The sequence below is a fragment of the Diabrotica undecimpunctata genome, unplaced genomic scaffold (assembly GCF_040954645.1).
Source record: "Diabrotica undecimpunctata isolate CICGRU unplaced genomic scaffold, icDiaUnde3 ctg00001077.1, whole genome shotgun sequence".
Lineage (NCBI taxonomy): Eukaryota > Metazoa > Arthropoda > Insecta > Coleoptera > Chrysomelidae > Diabrotica > Diabrotica undecimpunctata.
In genome coordinates this window covers 1-18,922 of record NW_027312442.1, presented here as the reverse complement: position 1 = coordinate 18,922, position 18,922 = coordinate 1, and the positions used below count along the sequence as shown (strand labels likewise).

General features: G+C 32.4%; 1 protein-coding gene and 1 long non-coding RNA gene across 2 annotated transcripts; both read right to left on the bottom strand.

The window, feature by feature from the left end:
- Nucleotides 1-73: 73 nt before the first annotated feature.
- LOC140431633 (uncharacterized) lies at nucleotides 74-7,140 on the bottom strand. The gene is made up of 3 exons (XR_011949708.1): nucleotides 6,993-7,140; nucleotides 3,609-3,749; nucleotides 74-305 (listed from the first exon to the last, which is right to left on the bottom strand). It is a non-coding gene; the product is annotated as an uncharacterized lncRNA (long non-coding RNA).
- A 569-nt stretch (nucleotides 7,141-7,709) lies between these two features.
- On the bottom strand, nucleotides 7,710-17,038 carry LOC140431634 (trehalose transporter 1-like protein; the record flags this gene model as incomplete). The annotated part of the gene is made up of 4 exons (XM_072519525.1): nucleotides 7,710-7,919; nucleotides 9,880-10,095; nucleotides 14,347-14,549; nucleotides 16,940-17,038. Coding segments are annotated over 4 exons (728 nt in total), but the record flags the coding sequence as incomplete, so codon positions are not given.
- Between the last annotated feature and the right edge of the window lie 1,884 nt (nucleotides 17,039-18,922).

Here is an 18,922-nt window from a genome sequence, read left to right as displayed (position 1 = left end):
CAGGGTGACGTAGTTTAGTATATAGAGCAAATAATTGTTATAAAATTATGCAGTGTCCATGTGTAGTCTTCTCTTTACTTTCATGGTTTCTTTCCTATGTACAACCATCCTTTCTTAAAGTATTCTGAAACTTCACTTAATTTCTTTCCTTTAGTTTCTGGTAAAAAGAAAATAAGTGTAGACGGCTGCAGTAACGCAAAGGACGGAGAACATCCACTGCAAGTGTGCCACGCCACCCAAAATCTCTATCAACCAATAGTAGCTTTGAAGAGACCCAAACATGAACAGCATGTTGATACTATATGCTGAAATAAAAGTTGGTAGTAGGTCACGTTCTCTTAATAAATAACAAATTTTAATTAACCCTTTCCGACACGGCGTACACTGTAGTGTATATATACTTCTAATGCTAGTAATGGGCTATTTCCGAATCACTCTCTGTAAGTCCATGCGGCACATCAAAAACGTTTACCTTCTACTGTTTTGTGTAAAAGTGACCATTCTTAGTACAGTGAATAATCACGTTGGCGTATAACCTCAAATTAGTTATAAGTGTTTCTGGTGTTTTTTGCGTGTTTATCAAACTGTTATATTTTTTCTCGAGTCTATTGTAATTTCAGGTAAGTTATGAATTATTGGGTTTCTTAGAAAAACTTTTAATATTTTGATAGCATGAAGGTTTACAAATATGTACTTTTACAGTGTACATGATGACTGACAGACGGTACTGGAAAAAACCGTTAACTGAGAAGGAACTTTATGAAATCATCAATGGAGATAATTCCGATTTAGAGGAACTAGATATGGAAGAGGATAATTGCTTTGAAGATCGTGATATGCAGTGTAGGGGTAAGTCTCTTCTTAGTTTTTTATTCCTTTTTCTTTAGCAAAATTTTGTGTGATATTAGGGTACTGTTGTTTGTAGATGAGAATGAATTGGTGGAAGGCGATATATGTGAGGAACCAGAAGAAGCTGCGCTGATTGAAATTGTGTCCGAATCACATGATATTCAAGACACGCCAATGCAAGAAATACACACATCAGACAGCACACGAATTTGCAAGCGAATACCTGAAGTCACAAAATTTAATTGAAGAAGAACAGATCAGTTGGACAAAGGGGATCTATGAAATGTCAAAAAATATTCAGTTTTATAAAAGTAAGAAACAAGAAGTGATAAGTTTACCCAGTCCAGTAGAAATTTTTTTACCAGTATTTCACGGATGAGCTCCTCAATATCTGCGTAGAAAAAAACAAACTTATATGCTGTTGTTAGCTCTGTGCCAAACTTTCCCGCTACAAACATTGCAGAAGTCAAGACATTTTTTGGAATTCTGTTAATAATGGGTAATTAGAATTATCCGAGAGTCCGAATGTACTGGGAACAAAAATTTGCAGTTCCTCTAATAATCTGAAAATATGTAAGTAAACAGATTTTTCAAACTACGAAATACGATGCATTTCACTTCCAACGAAGATCAACAGCCGGAAGACCGACTGTGGAAAGTACGCCCCCTTTTCAAATACCATAAGAAAAAGATGCAGGCAGTTGGAACCGGAGAAGGTATATAGTATCGATGAACAAATGGTTCCTTTTAAGGGTGCTGTGAATATTAAACAATACATTAAAAAATAAGCCGACGAGATGCGGTATAAAATTATTCCTATTATGTGGGATAAGTGGAACAATATATGATTTCATCGTCTACCAATGTGCAAATACAGAACTGAAGGCAGGGTATTATGTTGTTTGGCCAGTCTCCGGCTGTAGTAATGCACCTATCCGAGCAAATACCTCCAGGAGCACAACTTTATTTTGAAAATCATTTCAGTTCTTATTGGTTATTTCAATGGTTGTCAAAGAAACCAATATATGCCGCTGGTACAATTCGGTTGGACCGCTTTTCTAAACCACCTTTTACTATGTGCCAAGACAATAAAAAGAAACTTACCAGGGGTTTCGTCGAGAACGTTATCTGCAGAAAATCTGCTGTTGTACTAACCAAGTGGATTGATAGCGGAGTTGTTACTTTGGGTTCCAATTTCGTTGGAGTAAGTTCTTCTGATGTATGTCCAAGATGGGATAAGAAGATAAAAGAGTATATTGAAGTGACACGCCCCAAAGTAGTTTCTCTTAGTAGATGGGAGGTGTTGACAAGTGCGATTTTCTTTGTACAGATCGTTTATCAGAACAGAGAAATGGACTGTTCGATTAATGTCACATGCTGTTGACATGGCTGTCACCAACAGCTGGTTGGAATATAGAAAGCAATCGGAGGAGCTGAAAATACCGCAAAAAAATGTCATGGACCTTATACATTTTCGACAACACGTTGCTGAGGCACTTATTTTGGCAGGAAAAATACCCAGCAAAAAACGGGGGAGACCAGTTTCAAATAATCCTCTACATCCTCAAGGTAGTTCTCCTGTAGGTAACGCAGCAGGTCCTTCTGGTAAACAAGTGCGTCCGATTGAAGATAGTCTTTATGATAACTTTGGCCATTTACCGACTTTCTGTGACAAAATCGCTCGTTATAAAGGATGCAACTGTGGATCAAGAACGTATATTCGTTGCACAAAATGTCAAGTATCATTATGTATTGCTCGAAACCAAAACTGTTTTACAGATTTTCATACCAAATAAATAGTTTTTGTCAATTACAGTCTTATAAATAAAAATCATTTCATATTGATATGTGTCTGTTAATCATTGTGTACACTGCAGTGTACATGACGTAACTTCAGAATGTCAAATTTGACAAATTTCCTGAGGAGCTTAAAAATTGTAGAAAAATATTTCTAATAATCGCTAAAACTTAAAAAAAAATTATATATCGTTTTAAAAAATTCGTGTCGGAAAGGGTTAAGAGGTAAATTCAAAAATTATATATTTTTAAATTAAGGCTGTGACATAAAGATTACCTGATTTGGAAAAAATTTATTGTATTGTAAATGGATGAAATGCATTAGACTACAAAAATGGTAATTTAGTAGGATTTGCACAAAATTTTCAACCTTTTTTAATTTCTTCAATTTTTGGAAACATGAAAGAAGTTGTATCACTTCAAACTGATAAAAATATTACAGGAGATAAATTGCACAAAATGATTAGAAATTCAAAGTATGTTTTCAAAATTAACAGCAAATTCAGCCAACAAACATTATTTTAATTTAAGTATGGATTACCTCACATTTATAATGTTTGATACCGTGCACTATAAGAAATTATCGGATAAATTTAAAGAACTCTATGAAAACTTTTATAGTGCCTGATTTTCATTTTCACGATAAAATTACAAAAGCAATTTTTTTGGATATCAGAAATTTTGGAAGTTACATCGATAATTCCTGTTCTTCGCCTTAAATCTTGTAGCTGTCAATGTCAAAGTTTCGGCACCATTGGTCATCACAAAGGCATTATGGAAATCTACAAAAGCCAGAACGAGTGGTCGATTGTATTCGATAGTCTTTTTTATGACCGTTTTAAAGTTCTGTAGGTGATTATTTGTTCCAAATCCGGTACGAAATCCCGCTTGCTCTATTGGCTGGAAGAAATCAAAAGCCAAACCAAACGACTTATACAAAAAATATACAAAAATATACAAACCAATGGTGTATCCAACGCCTCTGATTTCCAAAGGAAAGAGTTCAGAAATTAGCATAAATGGTAAAAACATTAATCCAAGCACTGAACATACAACATACATTAACAACGAGGTTACTGGTACCCATGTTGCCGTCGAAACACCTAGAAAAGTTTACTATCATCAAAAAAAATTGAATTGGTTTTGATTAATTTTATTTGATTTATTTTTAGACTAGGCGGGATCTGTAGAAATTCAGACCATAATGGACATTTTTCATAGGAAGCTATTTTTTTGCCGAAATCCCTTCAGGATGTGCCCAATATCGATAATCACGAGATGCGCCAGTCGCAAACCCTGTGCTAAATTTTTTATTTAACAAAATCTGAAAACAATTGAAAATTTCTCATTGTTTTGCTCCTATTTTCGTTTATAATTCGGAAAATATTGATCCTAGAGAAAAAATTATAATATTATTAAAGTTAAAAGTTTCGTTATTCAATTTTACACAATATTTCGTTAGCTATAAATTGAAAATTTAATGTTTATTGTTGAAAAAATAGAAATAATTGGAAAAAAGTACAAAAAAATGAAGTTAATCCTTTAAATGTTTTCGACTTTCTAAACTTGACTTACAAGCTCCATATTCCGCCTAGAAAAACTTTTTAATATGTTTAAAACGTGTGCTAAATCTTGTTAAGATCTGTCGGATAGGTTTTGCATAATAATTTTGCAATCCAGCCTACTGGAAAAAATCGCAAATTTTAAAAAATTCATAGTAGGCCCTAAATAATGCACTCAGATAGTTGCAAATTTTTTTACATATAAAGGAAGGCTCAAACTTTCAAACGCTTTTTGTAAAATTCAAATCGGTTCACTAGGAGAACCTAGAAATTTTTTTAAAGTTTTTAAACATTTTTTAGACTTATAAACAAATTGAATAACTTTACGAGCTTTAAACATATCCTTCCAAAAAAAGAAAAAGACTTTAAAAAAAAATTATTGAAGATTGAGTCAAAATAAAGTTTATTTATGAAAAAAAAAAATTTTTTTTTTTTTTTTCGTTCGCCTTTGTTTTAACAATTTAAATTATTTATTAACAATTTATTAATACATATTTGTTTACTAAAAGTAACAATTTACTTCAATGTATTTGCAAGCTCAAAAAAAAATGCATGAAGAAAAAATGCAATTACTTGTTTAACATACAATTGTTTATTGCAAATTTCCCAATTTGCAATTAAAAATGTTATTTGAAAATATGATATTTGACATCCTTGTCGTCCGAGACATCGATTCAAAAAAAGAGCAAAATTGGTTAACAAGAAGCCAAGATAATGCAATTTTTAGCGCGCGCTATGATTTTGAACTCGCCGATTCGCATTTCGAGTGAATGTCCCCCACCACCACCTCTCATGCATTCCGAGCGACAGTTTACGCGAAAACGGTTTTTTATTTGTTTTTTTTTATGAATGTTGGCATGAAGCGCATTACGTAAAACTTTTCATATAAAAAGTACTTGACAAGACGAGGGTACTTGTTTAAAAACGAGCCCTCTATCACTTATGGTTACACGGCAAATGTATGCCAACTTTGACCTTCAATATCTCGGCAACCAGTAAGCCGAATGTATCTTTTTTTTTAAGAAGCGTCTTTTCATGTTCTTTAAGTGTATAAATTTTGAAATTGATATGTTTAAAGCTCGTAAAATTATTCAATTTGTTTATAAGCCTAATATATATAAAAAATGTTTAAAACTTTAAAAAAAATTTTAGGTTCTCCTAGTGAACCGATTTGAATTTTACAAAAAAGCGTTTGAAAGTTTGAGCCTTCCTTTATGTGTAAAAAAATTTGCAACTGTCTGGGGGCCTTATCTAGGGCCTAGAATGAGAAATTTTCAATTGTTTTCAGATTTTGTTAAATAAAAAATTTAGCACAGGGTTTGCGACTGGCGCATATCGTGATTATCGATATTGGGCACATACTGAAGGGATTACAGCAAAAAAATAGCTTCCTATGGAAAATGTCCAATCCAAAACAGATCCCGCCTAGACTATTTGATATATTTTGATTGTATAGACCAACTTTTTAGAACTGTTTTACAATATTACTGTTACTGTTAATAATGTTACTATTCTATATATATATATATATATATATATATATATATATATATATATATATATATATATATATATATATATATATATAAATATATATATATACATATATATATATATATATATAATATATATATATATATACATATATCGACGAAGCACTCATGTACTTTAAAAAAAAAAGTGTAAAAGGATGGGGCTGTCTATTGGGGATAAAACGTTATACACGTTGCACTATGCAGATGACCAGGTAGTTATTGCCCAAGACAAGAAAGACCTGGAGTATATGGCTAGAAAACTAATGGAAGATGGAAGAGTACAAAAAATGGGGCCTCGAAGTAAATTTACAAAAAACGCAATATCTTTGCATAGGAGGAGAAAATACTGCAGATGACCTCGACTTAAAAGACGGGAAAATTAAGAAAAGCGATCAGTGTATATAATTGGTTGTAAAACTAACAAAGACAAGAAGAACTGATGAAGCCATAAAAGACAGAATAACCAAAGGGAAACGAGTTATAGGTGCATTGAATTCAGTACTATGGCAAAAACATATAAGACCGGAAACGAAAAAAAGAATATATAATACCATATTGAAACCAGTAATCATATATGGCTCAGAAGTATGGCAGTTATCACCAAAACTTAAAGGTAACCTATTGGCAGTTGAAATGGATTTTTGGAGGAGTGCAGCGGGAAAGTCTAGATTAGAACATATAAGAAATGAGGACATAAGGAATCAATTAAATGTACAAAGATCAGTTATAGAAGACATCGAAAAACAACAATTAACATGGTACGGACATGTTAGACGTATGGGGGAAGAAAGACTACCAAAAAAAATATCAGAATGGATACCACCAGAAAAAAGAAAACAAGGACGACCACCAACAACATGAATGCAAAGAATTTCAAAAGCAATGTCAGCGAGAAATCTATCTGAAGAAGACTGGCAGAATAGACAGGCTTGGCGAACGGGAACCCAAAGGCGGATTACGCTATGAACGGGATATATATATATATATATATATATATATATATATATATATATATATATATATATATATATATATATAAACTTTGAGACTTTTTGGGAAAATAGCTGAAAGAATAGGCTAAGTGTACTCTTCAGAAAGTCCTCTCTAGAGAGTTTTACATCTTTTTTATTTAATTCATAACCTGAACTTTATGTCATATAATGTGGACAATGTAGTTAATTTGCAGGTTTTGCGAAACCTGCATAACCTGCAAAACCTGCAAATTTCGTCGTCGAAAAAATTAATTTACCTTGTTTTATCCATAATGTATACTGTCCAGATATGTACATAAATATAGCCATTCCAATGGCACTTGATATGATAGCGGCTCTTCTTGTGATATATTTTAGTATAAAAATATTAGCTATTGTCAAAACCAATCGAATTACTCCAATTAGAGCTGAAGCATAGTACGGATTTATATTAGATCCAGCTTCCTGCAAATCAGAAAACTACTATAAATACGGTTAAAGATGAACGGTCTCGAGAGAAAACCGTGAATGTCACTCATGTCAACATGAGTATTATGTCATCGATTAGGAGTACAAGATCATTAACTTTAATGTTTTCTTGGGGCAAAAAGGAAACATTTGTGCTTATTTTAGAGGCGATTTAAATAATCCCTAAACCAACATTTCCAGAACTCCTGCTGTTTTTTGCTGCATTTCTGCCACAGTGACAAACTTTTTTCGGATAGTGTCGAGATATCTTTCTCTGGATAGGAAGTCATCCTGTTTCTGATCAGAAAATGGCGGGGGTGAGAAACGAGAAAGAATTTGGACTGTCTGACAATGAACAGGGGGGTCGTGAATTTAAAACTGCTTTTATTTGAGCCATAATAGTGATTAATTCCTCGAATGTAAAAATATTATTTCCCATCATCCTTACCAAATAATACTTGCAGCTTTTTATAGCTGCTTCCCAAATTCCACCCTGATGTGGAGATTGAGGTGCAATGTACTTCCACTCAGTTAATGTTGAATTCTTTTACAGTAGGTAGGACATCCCCTCCCATAAAAAAGTCGTTAAGCTTTTTCAACTGATTACAAGCTCCAAGAAAGTTGGACGCATTGTCCGAATAAACTATTTTAGGGATACCTCTGCGTGCAATAAATATTTTCAATGTTAGTAGGAATGCTTCAGTGCTGAGACTGGACACTAGCTCTATATGGACTGCCTTAGTAACAAAGCATACAAATACTACTATATAAGCCTTACAAATGGGAGCACGTCGCAGTCTTGAAGATTTTATTTGAAATGGGCCCCCGTAGTCGATGTCGAGAGACCTGAAACCGTTCTTTGAGTAGATCGGCAATTATTTGATGAGCTGGCCTTGCGTTAAATCCATAACAGTTCTTGCATTTGTATATAATCCTCTTGATTTCTCTCAGTTCATCGGGAAACTAATAATTGAGTCGAATGTTTGACAATGTATTTTGAGGGCCTGTGTGCAATAGGCGAATGTGTTCTCTTTCAAGCAACGATCTAACTACCTGGCATTTTGCCAGAAGCTCCAGAAGCAAACTTGTTCTTAAACTTCTTAAACATCTTATTTAGTTTATATAATAATTAAATTTACTACCAAATGATATTTATTTATATTTTCATAATTTCATCTAAATATAATTTAACATTGGATATTTTTTAATTTTTGGAATATCAATTAGATTATTGTTTTAAAGTAGTATAATAGTATATTACTTTATGAGGCGGAGAAGCATGACTTTTCTTGACGCGCCCGATATTACGCGCCTCACTTCGTTCGGCGCGTAATAGAGGGCATATCAAGAAAAGTCGCTTCTTTGCCGAATAAAGTATACTATTTTTTCTTCAAACGTAGCAATTTTTCAACCATAAAATAGTACAATTCATACGCTATTTTTACTCGAAATTAACTGTGACAACTATCAAAGTCGTTTAGATGTTAGAAATTAAAAATAATTAAGTCGTCGGTGGGATTTGCGTCTCCCTGGTTACAGTTGTTTGCAATTATTAAAGACAGCTTATTGTTGTTGCAACCGCAAGCGCAAATTTAGTGTGAAAATGGAAAACCTAAACGAAATTGAGTCCGCGGCTAATGATGCAGTAGCACGTTGGAATGATTGCTGAAAGTTGTTCTCGACCATCAGTATCATCAACAATTACCAATGCGTATCAAGAGTCGGGAACATTTTTGCAAGGTTTCAATTTTGAAAATGCCTCATTAACTAATTTTACTTTTAATATTACTATAAATAAAATGATGTTTAATTGTTGTTAATGACATTTGTATTGTTGCTTTGTGGCATGTTTCATATTGTTGCCATTACAACATTTTTCCCTCCGCCGTAAGAAATGGGAAAAAAAACTGCTGCCGGCGGAGACATCAAACTTTTGACAGGATCAAGTTAGATAAGTAATGTCATCATTATGTGACGTTTGAAGAAAAAAATAATTATTGATAAAACATTTTCATATTTATACAGTCACGGCGGAAGAGTTCATTAGTGTACCTAACGAGGGGATGGCCGTTAGGTATACAAAATGTCAAAACTGGCCATAATTTGTTATTTTGATTTTTTGAAATGTTTCATAATTTTTTTAAAATTTAAAAATACAGAAACTCAGTATGAAGTTTTATGCTAGTCTATAGTACCGTAGTGTACAGTACTTTTTTTTAATTATAATATCCAATCTATTAATAAATAGCCTCGAAAAACGCTAAAATTGGTTTTATTCGGATTTTTTTTCGCCTAATGTAAACATTTTACAAAAAAAATCGCATTAAAGTTTTGTCTTAAAATAACCCAGATATTTAAAAAAAGGTAGATTGAAGCGAAAAAAAACTAATTTTTTTATAGTTAGTGTGAAAATTATTATAAATAAATAGGTTTCCATGGAAAATGTTCGGCAAGCTTTTAAACAATGATAATCATTTTAAACATACTCTGAGATAGCGCGTCAGCTTGTGGGTATGAAATAGACCTTTTTCGAGAAAAGCCACCCGCCTAAAATAGTTTCTAATGACTTTCGATGTAAAATAATTAGGAAAGCAGGAATTTAAGTTTTGAATTTCCCTTTGAGTTTTCTAGGTCGTGTTTGACGATTCACCAACCAGTATTATATTTTTACATAATATATAAAATTTTAAAAAATACCTCTATAAACGTTATGGAGTAAAACATTGTTATGAATATTCCTGAAAATTCTTGGCAGAAAAACAAAGGAGTCATTATTAAAATTGGTTTGTATCCCGTTGGCTTTAAAAATTCTTTCGCAATTCCTAATATATTGTTCATTTTTTTACGCCTCCTCTCAATTTCCTCTTGTTGTTTCTTGAGCATTTTAAATTGAAGTTCTGCAAAAGATTCTTCCTACAAGAACATACTGTAATAAGAAATATATATTGTCATAGAAAATTGAGCAAATATGTTTTTAAAATTAGATTATATTTAATTTTGATTATATCAATTTTAGACTTTAAAGAAACTTTTTTTGTTACTTAACCCATTAGCGCCGTGCGTTGCTTTAAAGCAACGACAAACAAGCCTGTATTTGGAAGAAGCTTGAAGTCATAACAACCATAAAAGAGGTGTGACCTGATCAATTCCATCAACCATAATCGCCCATACTCAGTTATGCGTATTTATTTGCGGTGTTAAGAACTGTTTGTTAGTTTGGGCATTTAAAGTATAGTATAATATTAGAACTTAAAAATAATGGACATTCGATTTGAGTAAGTACCATAATTTCGATATAAATGAAACTTATTAATTATATATCTTAAATTTGTGTTGATTATACTTCTAACAAAACATATTTTAAATGATTTATATGAATTGATAAATAACTACTTGCAAGTACCTGTTGTAACCCAGGCGTTGCCTTAAAACAACGCTAGGCGCTTGTACTACCTATATTTTAAATTTCATCATTTATGTTCTAGAAGAGGTTTTTCGCTTGCTCAAGCCCTTGATATAATTTATAATGATGAACTAGATGGCGATATTTTGTAGAACTTCCAGATACAAATGTAGACACTGATGAGGATTCAGGAGATGAAGGTGAAGGAGGATATGTAGTGATATAGTAATCAAATCTTTTATAATAAAAATGTATGGCCTTAGTAATGTTATGTTAATACCTTACCATTTTATACTGGTAGATAACCTTTCATCTCGTCAATTACGTGACGGAGCAGAAATACGACTATCAAACAATGAAAGAATTGGTTTGAACGAAAATTCTATACAACATAAGGACATTCCTGGCCATAATTTTGAATCTGAAGTGGTAAACAATTGGATTTCAGAGGGACTTCTTGAGCCTCGAATTCAACCTCAATGGCTGAAGGGAGTAGACTTGATAAAACGTGCATCTATTCTAGATGCTATAGATTCTATATACTATTCTAAATATGAGCAAATGTCTCGAAACGAAAATATTTAAACAATTTGTAAATGATGTATTTATCCAACATTTAGTGGACGAAACTCATCGCTATTCATTATTTTTAAATTGTCCCGATCCCAAGATAACACGTGAGTAGATCCGTTTGTTTATTCCTATTTATATATAAGTGGATATAATCAATTACCATCCAAGCGACGTTATTGGTGTCCATGCGAAGAGATCGATTTTTACAGATTTGCCGGTTTTTGCTCTGTTCAGATAATACCAAAATGACAAAACGTGGAAAATACGACCTCTTATGGACATGCTTTAAAAAAGTTGTGTTGAAAATTTGTAAATGTGCGTCTTAATCACACCCAATTACATTTTTTTATCTATAATAATAAGAATATAGAATAAATCTCTATTTTTGTTATATTGCCTACTTTACTATATTCCAAATGCTTTAATTTTTGGTTTATTATTTTCAAGAAAAACTAGATAGTGTAAACACCTAGCGTTGCTTTAAGGCAACATTTACAATATCTCAGAAAAAATATTTTATGGAGTTTTTATTACAGTAGACTCCCTCTATAACGAGAACTGAAATGACAGACTAATTACCTCGTTATAAGCCGATCTCGTTATATCAGACAATAATAATACTGTGCATACATATGAATCTGTAGTTTTCTAAACCATTAACTTCCTATAGTGAAGCCATTCGGAGCAATATAAGATGCTAATAAATATTGTTTGAATGGAGTTTTTGAAAAAAAGGTATTTACTTTTATTGTCAATGAAATATATTAAAACATAAAAGAGTTGTTTACTTTTATTATCAATGATATACGTTAAAACAAAAAATCTGTACTTATATTTTTTTCCAACTACATAATGTATAAATAAAGCGTATTTTCAAGGATAACATAAACTATTGCTTCTGCAATTTTAAGAACTCTGTCATTTTTAACTGCTTTAAATGGTCCAGTATCATTCTATCATATTTTCTAAAGATGTGAAACAGTTGTATTTATTCATTGTAAAGAAGTTTATTGCGGGCTGCAGTTAAGTTTATTGAGGGGCTGTTTGAAAAGGTATTTATTTATAGCCACGACCGGACCAAAAACGTAAAAAACACGTTTTTGGATTTTATTTTCTCTCGTTATACGGTTATAGTTTAATAGAAATTTCACGGGACATCTAATGTATCTGGCTATAAGCGAAAGCGTGTTCGTTATAGAGGAAGTATACTGTATTTGAATACAGTCCATTAATAATATTGCAAAAAGTAATACAAAATCTTGGCGCTAATAGGTTAATTAAATTAAAAATTATATTACATCGTACATGAAATTATGGTATCTTATAAAGTAAAATGTTTCTTCATCAAACAATGCCTCCCTCGAATTTCTGGCTGAGATTTATTTCAGAAGAGATACTATTACAAATCAGGAAAATTCAGGTCTTGAAACCTTGGAAGTTTTACAGGCAAGACTATGAAGTTGCTGAATGAGCTTAAAAGAAGGAGATGTTAAATTAATTATGCCACTATTATGAAAAAAATGGCACTAGAAATAAAATTAAGTGGTGATAGAGAAGTATAAAAGAGCTAGCATTAAGTAGATGTTCTTTTCCTTCTATTTTTTTTTAAAGAATGAGTTCCTATCAGTTCTATCTGCTTTTTTGTGACGTTCATGTTTAGCTGTCATACTAACTTTCTATTGTCTTCTTTATGAGTACCTCACTATTGGTAACTTTTTGTACTCATGGAATTCTCAGAAATCGTCTGTCTATATACATTTCAAACGCATCTATTTTTTTTTGTTTCAGAGTCCATTGTCCAACTTTCACAGCCATACAGCAAAACAGAAAAAACAGAGAAATATCTTATTATTCGAATTCTGAGCTCTAGACTAAAGTCTGATCTTGTAAAAGATGTTTTCATCTTTATGAGTGCTTTCATCGCTTGTTCGATTCTTGGCAGGATTTCTTTTTTTTTGGTTTCACTGGCTGTTGGTATTTGCTTTCAATTATTTTATGGAAGTTACCTGTTCTATTATTTTTCCCTTGGCCATACAAATGTACGTTTGTTGGTATTTTTGAAAATACTAGAATTTTAGTTTTGGAAACATTTAGATGTAAACCGAACATTTCGCTGTTTGGTTGTTCTAAATGTGTGAAAATAATATAAAATAGTGTAAACTACAACTGTGCAGAAATATGGTATATCATTTCACATGCAAGAACTATCCTTAACGATGTGTCGTCGAAGATTTAAAGTGGTTGGATAAAATTCTTTAATTTCTGTGTAGTAGATAAAGTAGGTGGAAGTCTTCAAAAGAAAAGTCCTAAGAAAGATATTTGGTCTTATTAACGAAAACGGAATATGGAGATCCAGGTATAACCATGAACTCTACCAACTGTTCAAAGAGACACCGATCTCAGAATTCGTTAAACTTCAGTGACTTAGCTGGGCTGGTCATGTAGTAAGTATGGAGACAGAAATATTGCCGAAAAGAGCACTAGATAGCAAAATGCAGGGCGCAAGACCAAAAAGAAGGCCACGGAAAAGATGGGAGGATGAAGTGGCAGCGGACGCGCAAAATTTGCTAGACGTGAGAACCTGGAGAAGATCGGCGGGGGACAGACAAGATTGGAGGCATAGTTTGGAGGAGGCCAAGGCCCTATTTGGGCTGTAGCGTCATTGGAGAGAGTGAAAGATAAAGTAGATATGCAGCTAATATATAAGTCTAGGCTTATATATTAGCTGCATATCTACTTATCTATAATCTAAAAGGCTAATGTGGTAATAGTAACATAGCGACAAAAATTATTGCAAGTGCGTCTTTATGATAATATCGCCAAAATTGTGTTACTTACAATAACATGTAGAAGTGTGGAAATCAAGTTAATTCGGTTATATATTTGTATCTAAGGAGGGTACATTTTACCCTTTATATTTTGATGTAAAAAATAAGTTATGAATAATATTAATAATTGTTAATTAAAGCTATTTTCTTGTGGCATTCTAAAGGAATTACTATTTAAATGGGAATAAGCCACAATTAAAGGTTAAAGTACGTTTATTGACGTTTCAATTTTTGTATTTTGAGAACGATTTCCGAAGTGGAAATTGAAACGTCAATAAACGTACTTTAACCTTTAATTGTGGCTTATTCTCATTTAAATAGTAATTAATATTAATAATACTAAGAAAAAAAATTGTGTACCATTCCAGGTGGTTGTGGTTGATTTTTATGAAAAAAATTTAAGGATTTTCTAGCTTGATCATATCTTCCCTTTAGCATTAACCATGGCGGACTTTCGTGGAGGAAGCATATCCCTATGACGGGAATTATTACTACAAGAATCGTTATCCATGAAATAATTCTCCAACTTATATAGTATCCGGATATGTAGCCGAAAATCAATCCTAAAATAATAAAAAATTATTAATGTACAAATAAACTGTAAAATATTATTGTTTATCCCTCTCCAGCAGAGTCCACATTTAAAGCATATCTTTTCTAATCACATCCAGCTTTATTGATTTTAATTTAGTTTTTTCTGGTCTCATTTTTAATTAATGTAAGGATTATATTCTAAAGTTTGTCATTCACGACATTCTTCCTGTTAACACTAAAATGATCTTTCATTTTTTATAGATTGGTTACCGCTAATACTTGGTTTTTCATCTTTTATCATTTAGCCAAGTAATTTAATTTTTCACTTAACCATATTAACTCTGCCTTCATTGGCTGTGGGTAAACTGAGTAGCTCTATACCCGATATAGCCGGTCACGAGCCCGGAAAAAATAGGAGTAATAGAGGATCTATAAAAAACCAGGATTTAGTTGTCTCGACTGATAGCACTTTGTCGATGCCATTAACGGTAAACAGAACATATTTATATGGAAGGCGGATTTTAGTCCAAGGCTCTTTAGTTCCGGCTTCAGCGGAAAGGTAAAGAAAACCATTCAAGAAATAACCAAATTAGATATGGGGATGTAGTCGTCTTAACTGAAACGAAAAAGGAAGAAACTGGTACAAAGGAAATAGGTAATTATTATAGATAGATTTAGTGACATTTTAAAATGTGAAAGAGCAAAACAAGAATTATCAGTTTTAGTACACAGAAAATACAAACACAAAATTACTTACTTTGAGGCAATATACAAGAATATAATAAAAGTAAACATTAAAATAAATCAAGAAAAGTACTAAGTACTGAAAAAGTACCAAGAATAATAATCGTGACAGGGTGATTGGAAAAAACTTTTTGGAATATCTTTCTATTCTAATGTACTGTCTAAAGTATCCACAAATTAGAATGTTTTGGGCTAAGACAACAATAGTCAACAGTACTGTACAAGCCATGACTTGTGATAGATATTTTCAAATCAGAACAATTTAAAAGTAGTTATTGACGCTGATGTGCCTCAAGATCAAAGAAACGCTGACAAATTATTTAAGATCCGGACTTTAGTTGAAACAATACGAAGAGGTTGCTGGACACTTTCAAGATACAGTGACGTTGTAGTGGACGAACAAATGATAACTTTTACTGGCGTGTGTAACATGAAACAATTTGTTTGATGTAAACCTACTCCAGAAGAATTAAAAAATTTTTGTCTGTGCCACTCCCAAAGGATTAATATTCGATATTTATCAAGGAAAAAATATGTTTTTGCAGAATGATAATGATGTTAAGAAGTTAGGTGTTGGTCCATCCACAGGTATTAAGTTATCTACAACATTATTAGAAGAAATACATGTATTCATTGATAGATATTTCACCACCTCACCTTTACTTGAGTACATGTTAAACAAAAATATTTTTTAACTGATACAATAATAAGATCCAGAATACCCAAAATAGTTCATGTAACATCAGATAAGGAGATGAGTCGATTAGGTCGTGGTTCTTCTGAGGAAGATGTAAGATCTGATGGAAAAATTAACATAGTCTAAACGTATGATATGAAATCAGTTATGCTAGCGTCAACTGCGTTGCAAATAGAACCTTCAGATGAATGTAAGAGATGGTCAAAAAAGGACTCCCGATATGTTGAGGTACCTAGACCAAAGATTGTTAAAAAGTACAACGAATCCATGGGGGAATAGATTTATTGGACAGGATGATCAGTTAGTATCGAATGGGAGTAAGAAATAGACAGTCCATTTTTCACCTATTTGACTTTGAGAATGCCATTTCTTGGATTCTATAAAGAGATGACCATAAGCAACATGGTGATGCTAATAAAACCGTTATGAAGTTCCTGGAGTTTAAAATAGCTGTTTTTGAGTTGCTTCTTAAAGATAATATTTTTGAAAATTCTGATTTTAGGAACGTTTCAACACTGGTAACTAGAAATAGTTACAAACCTAGAACATTACTACAAACGTCTACTAAGAGAAACATACAACACATTCCTCCAAAGGTATCTGAGTTAAAAATTCTGTTAGATGTAAGCTTCGAGGTTGTAAGGATAAAACACAAGTTTATTGTGAATCATGTGACATATTTTTATATTTAAGGGAAATAACAATTGCTTTAAACAATTTCATTTACAATAATTTTGTATTAATGCGATCCTGATGTCCTTTACTCTGAGATAGCGCGTTTTTTCCCATTTAGTAAAAAAATGAAAATTTTCAAAAATTTACATTTATTTTCTAGACTATATATAGACTCTAGTTTGACTAGAAATCATAAGAATTCTATTATTTATTCAAAAAATAAAACAAAAAATATCAGGTCAAGTCGCAAGAGGATATATAGAGATATAAAAAATTAATTATTAGGTAATCTGAATCACTCACCTAATGATGCATAAGATGGCGCTAATTGATTCAATGACATTCTTACTTTTGGGTGTGCTATTTCAGCTATATAAACAGATGCAGGATTAGTAGCCCAACCTAAAATATACCATTTTTTATATAATATAATAGTAAAAAGTTATATTTCCCCTAGTAATGTGATACGAGCAACAATACACAGGCTGACAAGACAGTTCTTATAGGACGGATCCTGGCCTGAACACAAAAAATGTAAGCGGGTACGGGGTAATACTGTAGTTTGATTACATTGGTAGAATTTTGGCCAAATCGGGCTGGACATGACACTAAGGCTATGGCTCCACGAGCGACAGATTGTCGCTAGCAGTGGCAGTAAAATGTAGCTTGATAAATGAAAACAACAGCAGTGATACTGAGTGGCTCCACGCGCTGTAGATTGTCGCTTCGTTTCGAGACCGAGACGCGTCGTCAAGGTCGTGTCGCGTTCGAATAGATCTGGAACTATTTTTTAGCAGTAATTTGCAGCGCGTTTGTGGCTCCACTAGCAGTAATTTGTCGCTTGTAGCGGTAATTGCCATTTAATCGGATATTTTTGTTCTTGTTTGTTTATTTCTCTGTGTTTGTTAAGTTGTTTCTTTGTTTTTATAAATTACTTTAAAGTTTTTCATACATTTTTGTGTCTCAAATCGTAACAAAAAATTATAAGTTCTAAGAAAGAAATAAATCCAATATTTTCTTTATCGGTATTCTAGATAACAAAAATCAATGGATGGTTTTTTTTTAATCCCAATTAACCGTATCAAACTGTACTTTATAATAGATGCCATTATTAAACAAGAAAAAGTTGAATAGAGAGAATAAACAGTTTTTATTGATTTCCCGAAAATCTATTTTTTGGATTTCCTTCTTCGAACTGGTGATTCATTTCTATACAAGTGGTTGTCTAATCATATCATATAAATAAAATTTTAATAATTATTGTTTATAGTAAAATTTTATTATCCTTCAGTACTAATGTATCGTTCTCCATAGCTTGGCGTGATTCATAAATAAAAGAATGCAACAAAGCAGATTTTATGTCGCATCAGAATTTTTTAAATTATTGTAACATAAAAAGCAAGTTAGATATTGGAAAAGGAAGATACATTACATCAACCCAATATGATAAATGAATATAATCGACATATGGGAGCCGTCGATCTACTTGATAATTCAGTAGCTAATTACAGAATATGCAGAGGTAAGAAGAGGTGGCGGCCCCTTTTTATTCTAATGAAAGTTAAATAGTTAAATATTTTGTTTTTTTTATTTTTAGGTAGATACATGTATAGGATTATAAAATATGTAATTTGAAATCTTACTTTAAGGTGGGTAATTGCTAATTTTTCTTCTGGCTTAGGCTATACTCTGAGATAGCGCGTGTATCCTGTTTTCGTATGACATCTTCTATTTCACATAATAAAAAATTAAAAGAAGACACTGACACTGACATGTAATATTCAAAAAACTTGTCAGGATATTCTTTTAATTTGTTGTGTAAAAGAAAAAATTTTCCCTCTGTCTGTCTAGGCACTAGAACAGGGTGAATCCACCATTTCCGTTGTTTTTTAACCCTACTTCGACGGCACAATGCCAATATTAAAACAACTTTTTGTTGAAATAATAGATTATCCATACTTTATTATTGTATTATCGGTGTGAATTTATTTTGTTTATTTATTTATTTATTTTATCTGCTATATACACGGACATTATATAAACGGGCAAGATACCACTGATTGTAGCTGCGTCATATTTACGCTCATGGAGCCACTATAAGACCAAAACGCGGGATATGCGCGCTGTAAACTGTCGCTCGTGGAGCCACTTCAAGACCAAAACGTGGCGATATGCGCGCTTTAAACTGTCGCTCGTGAAGCCATGATTTTACTGCTTTACTGCCGCCGTAATTTTACTGCTACTGCTAGCGACAATCTGTCGCTCGTGGGACTCTGAGATAGCGCG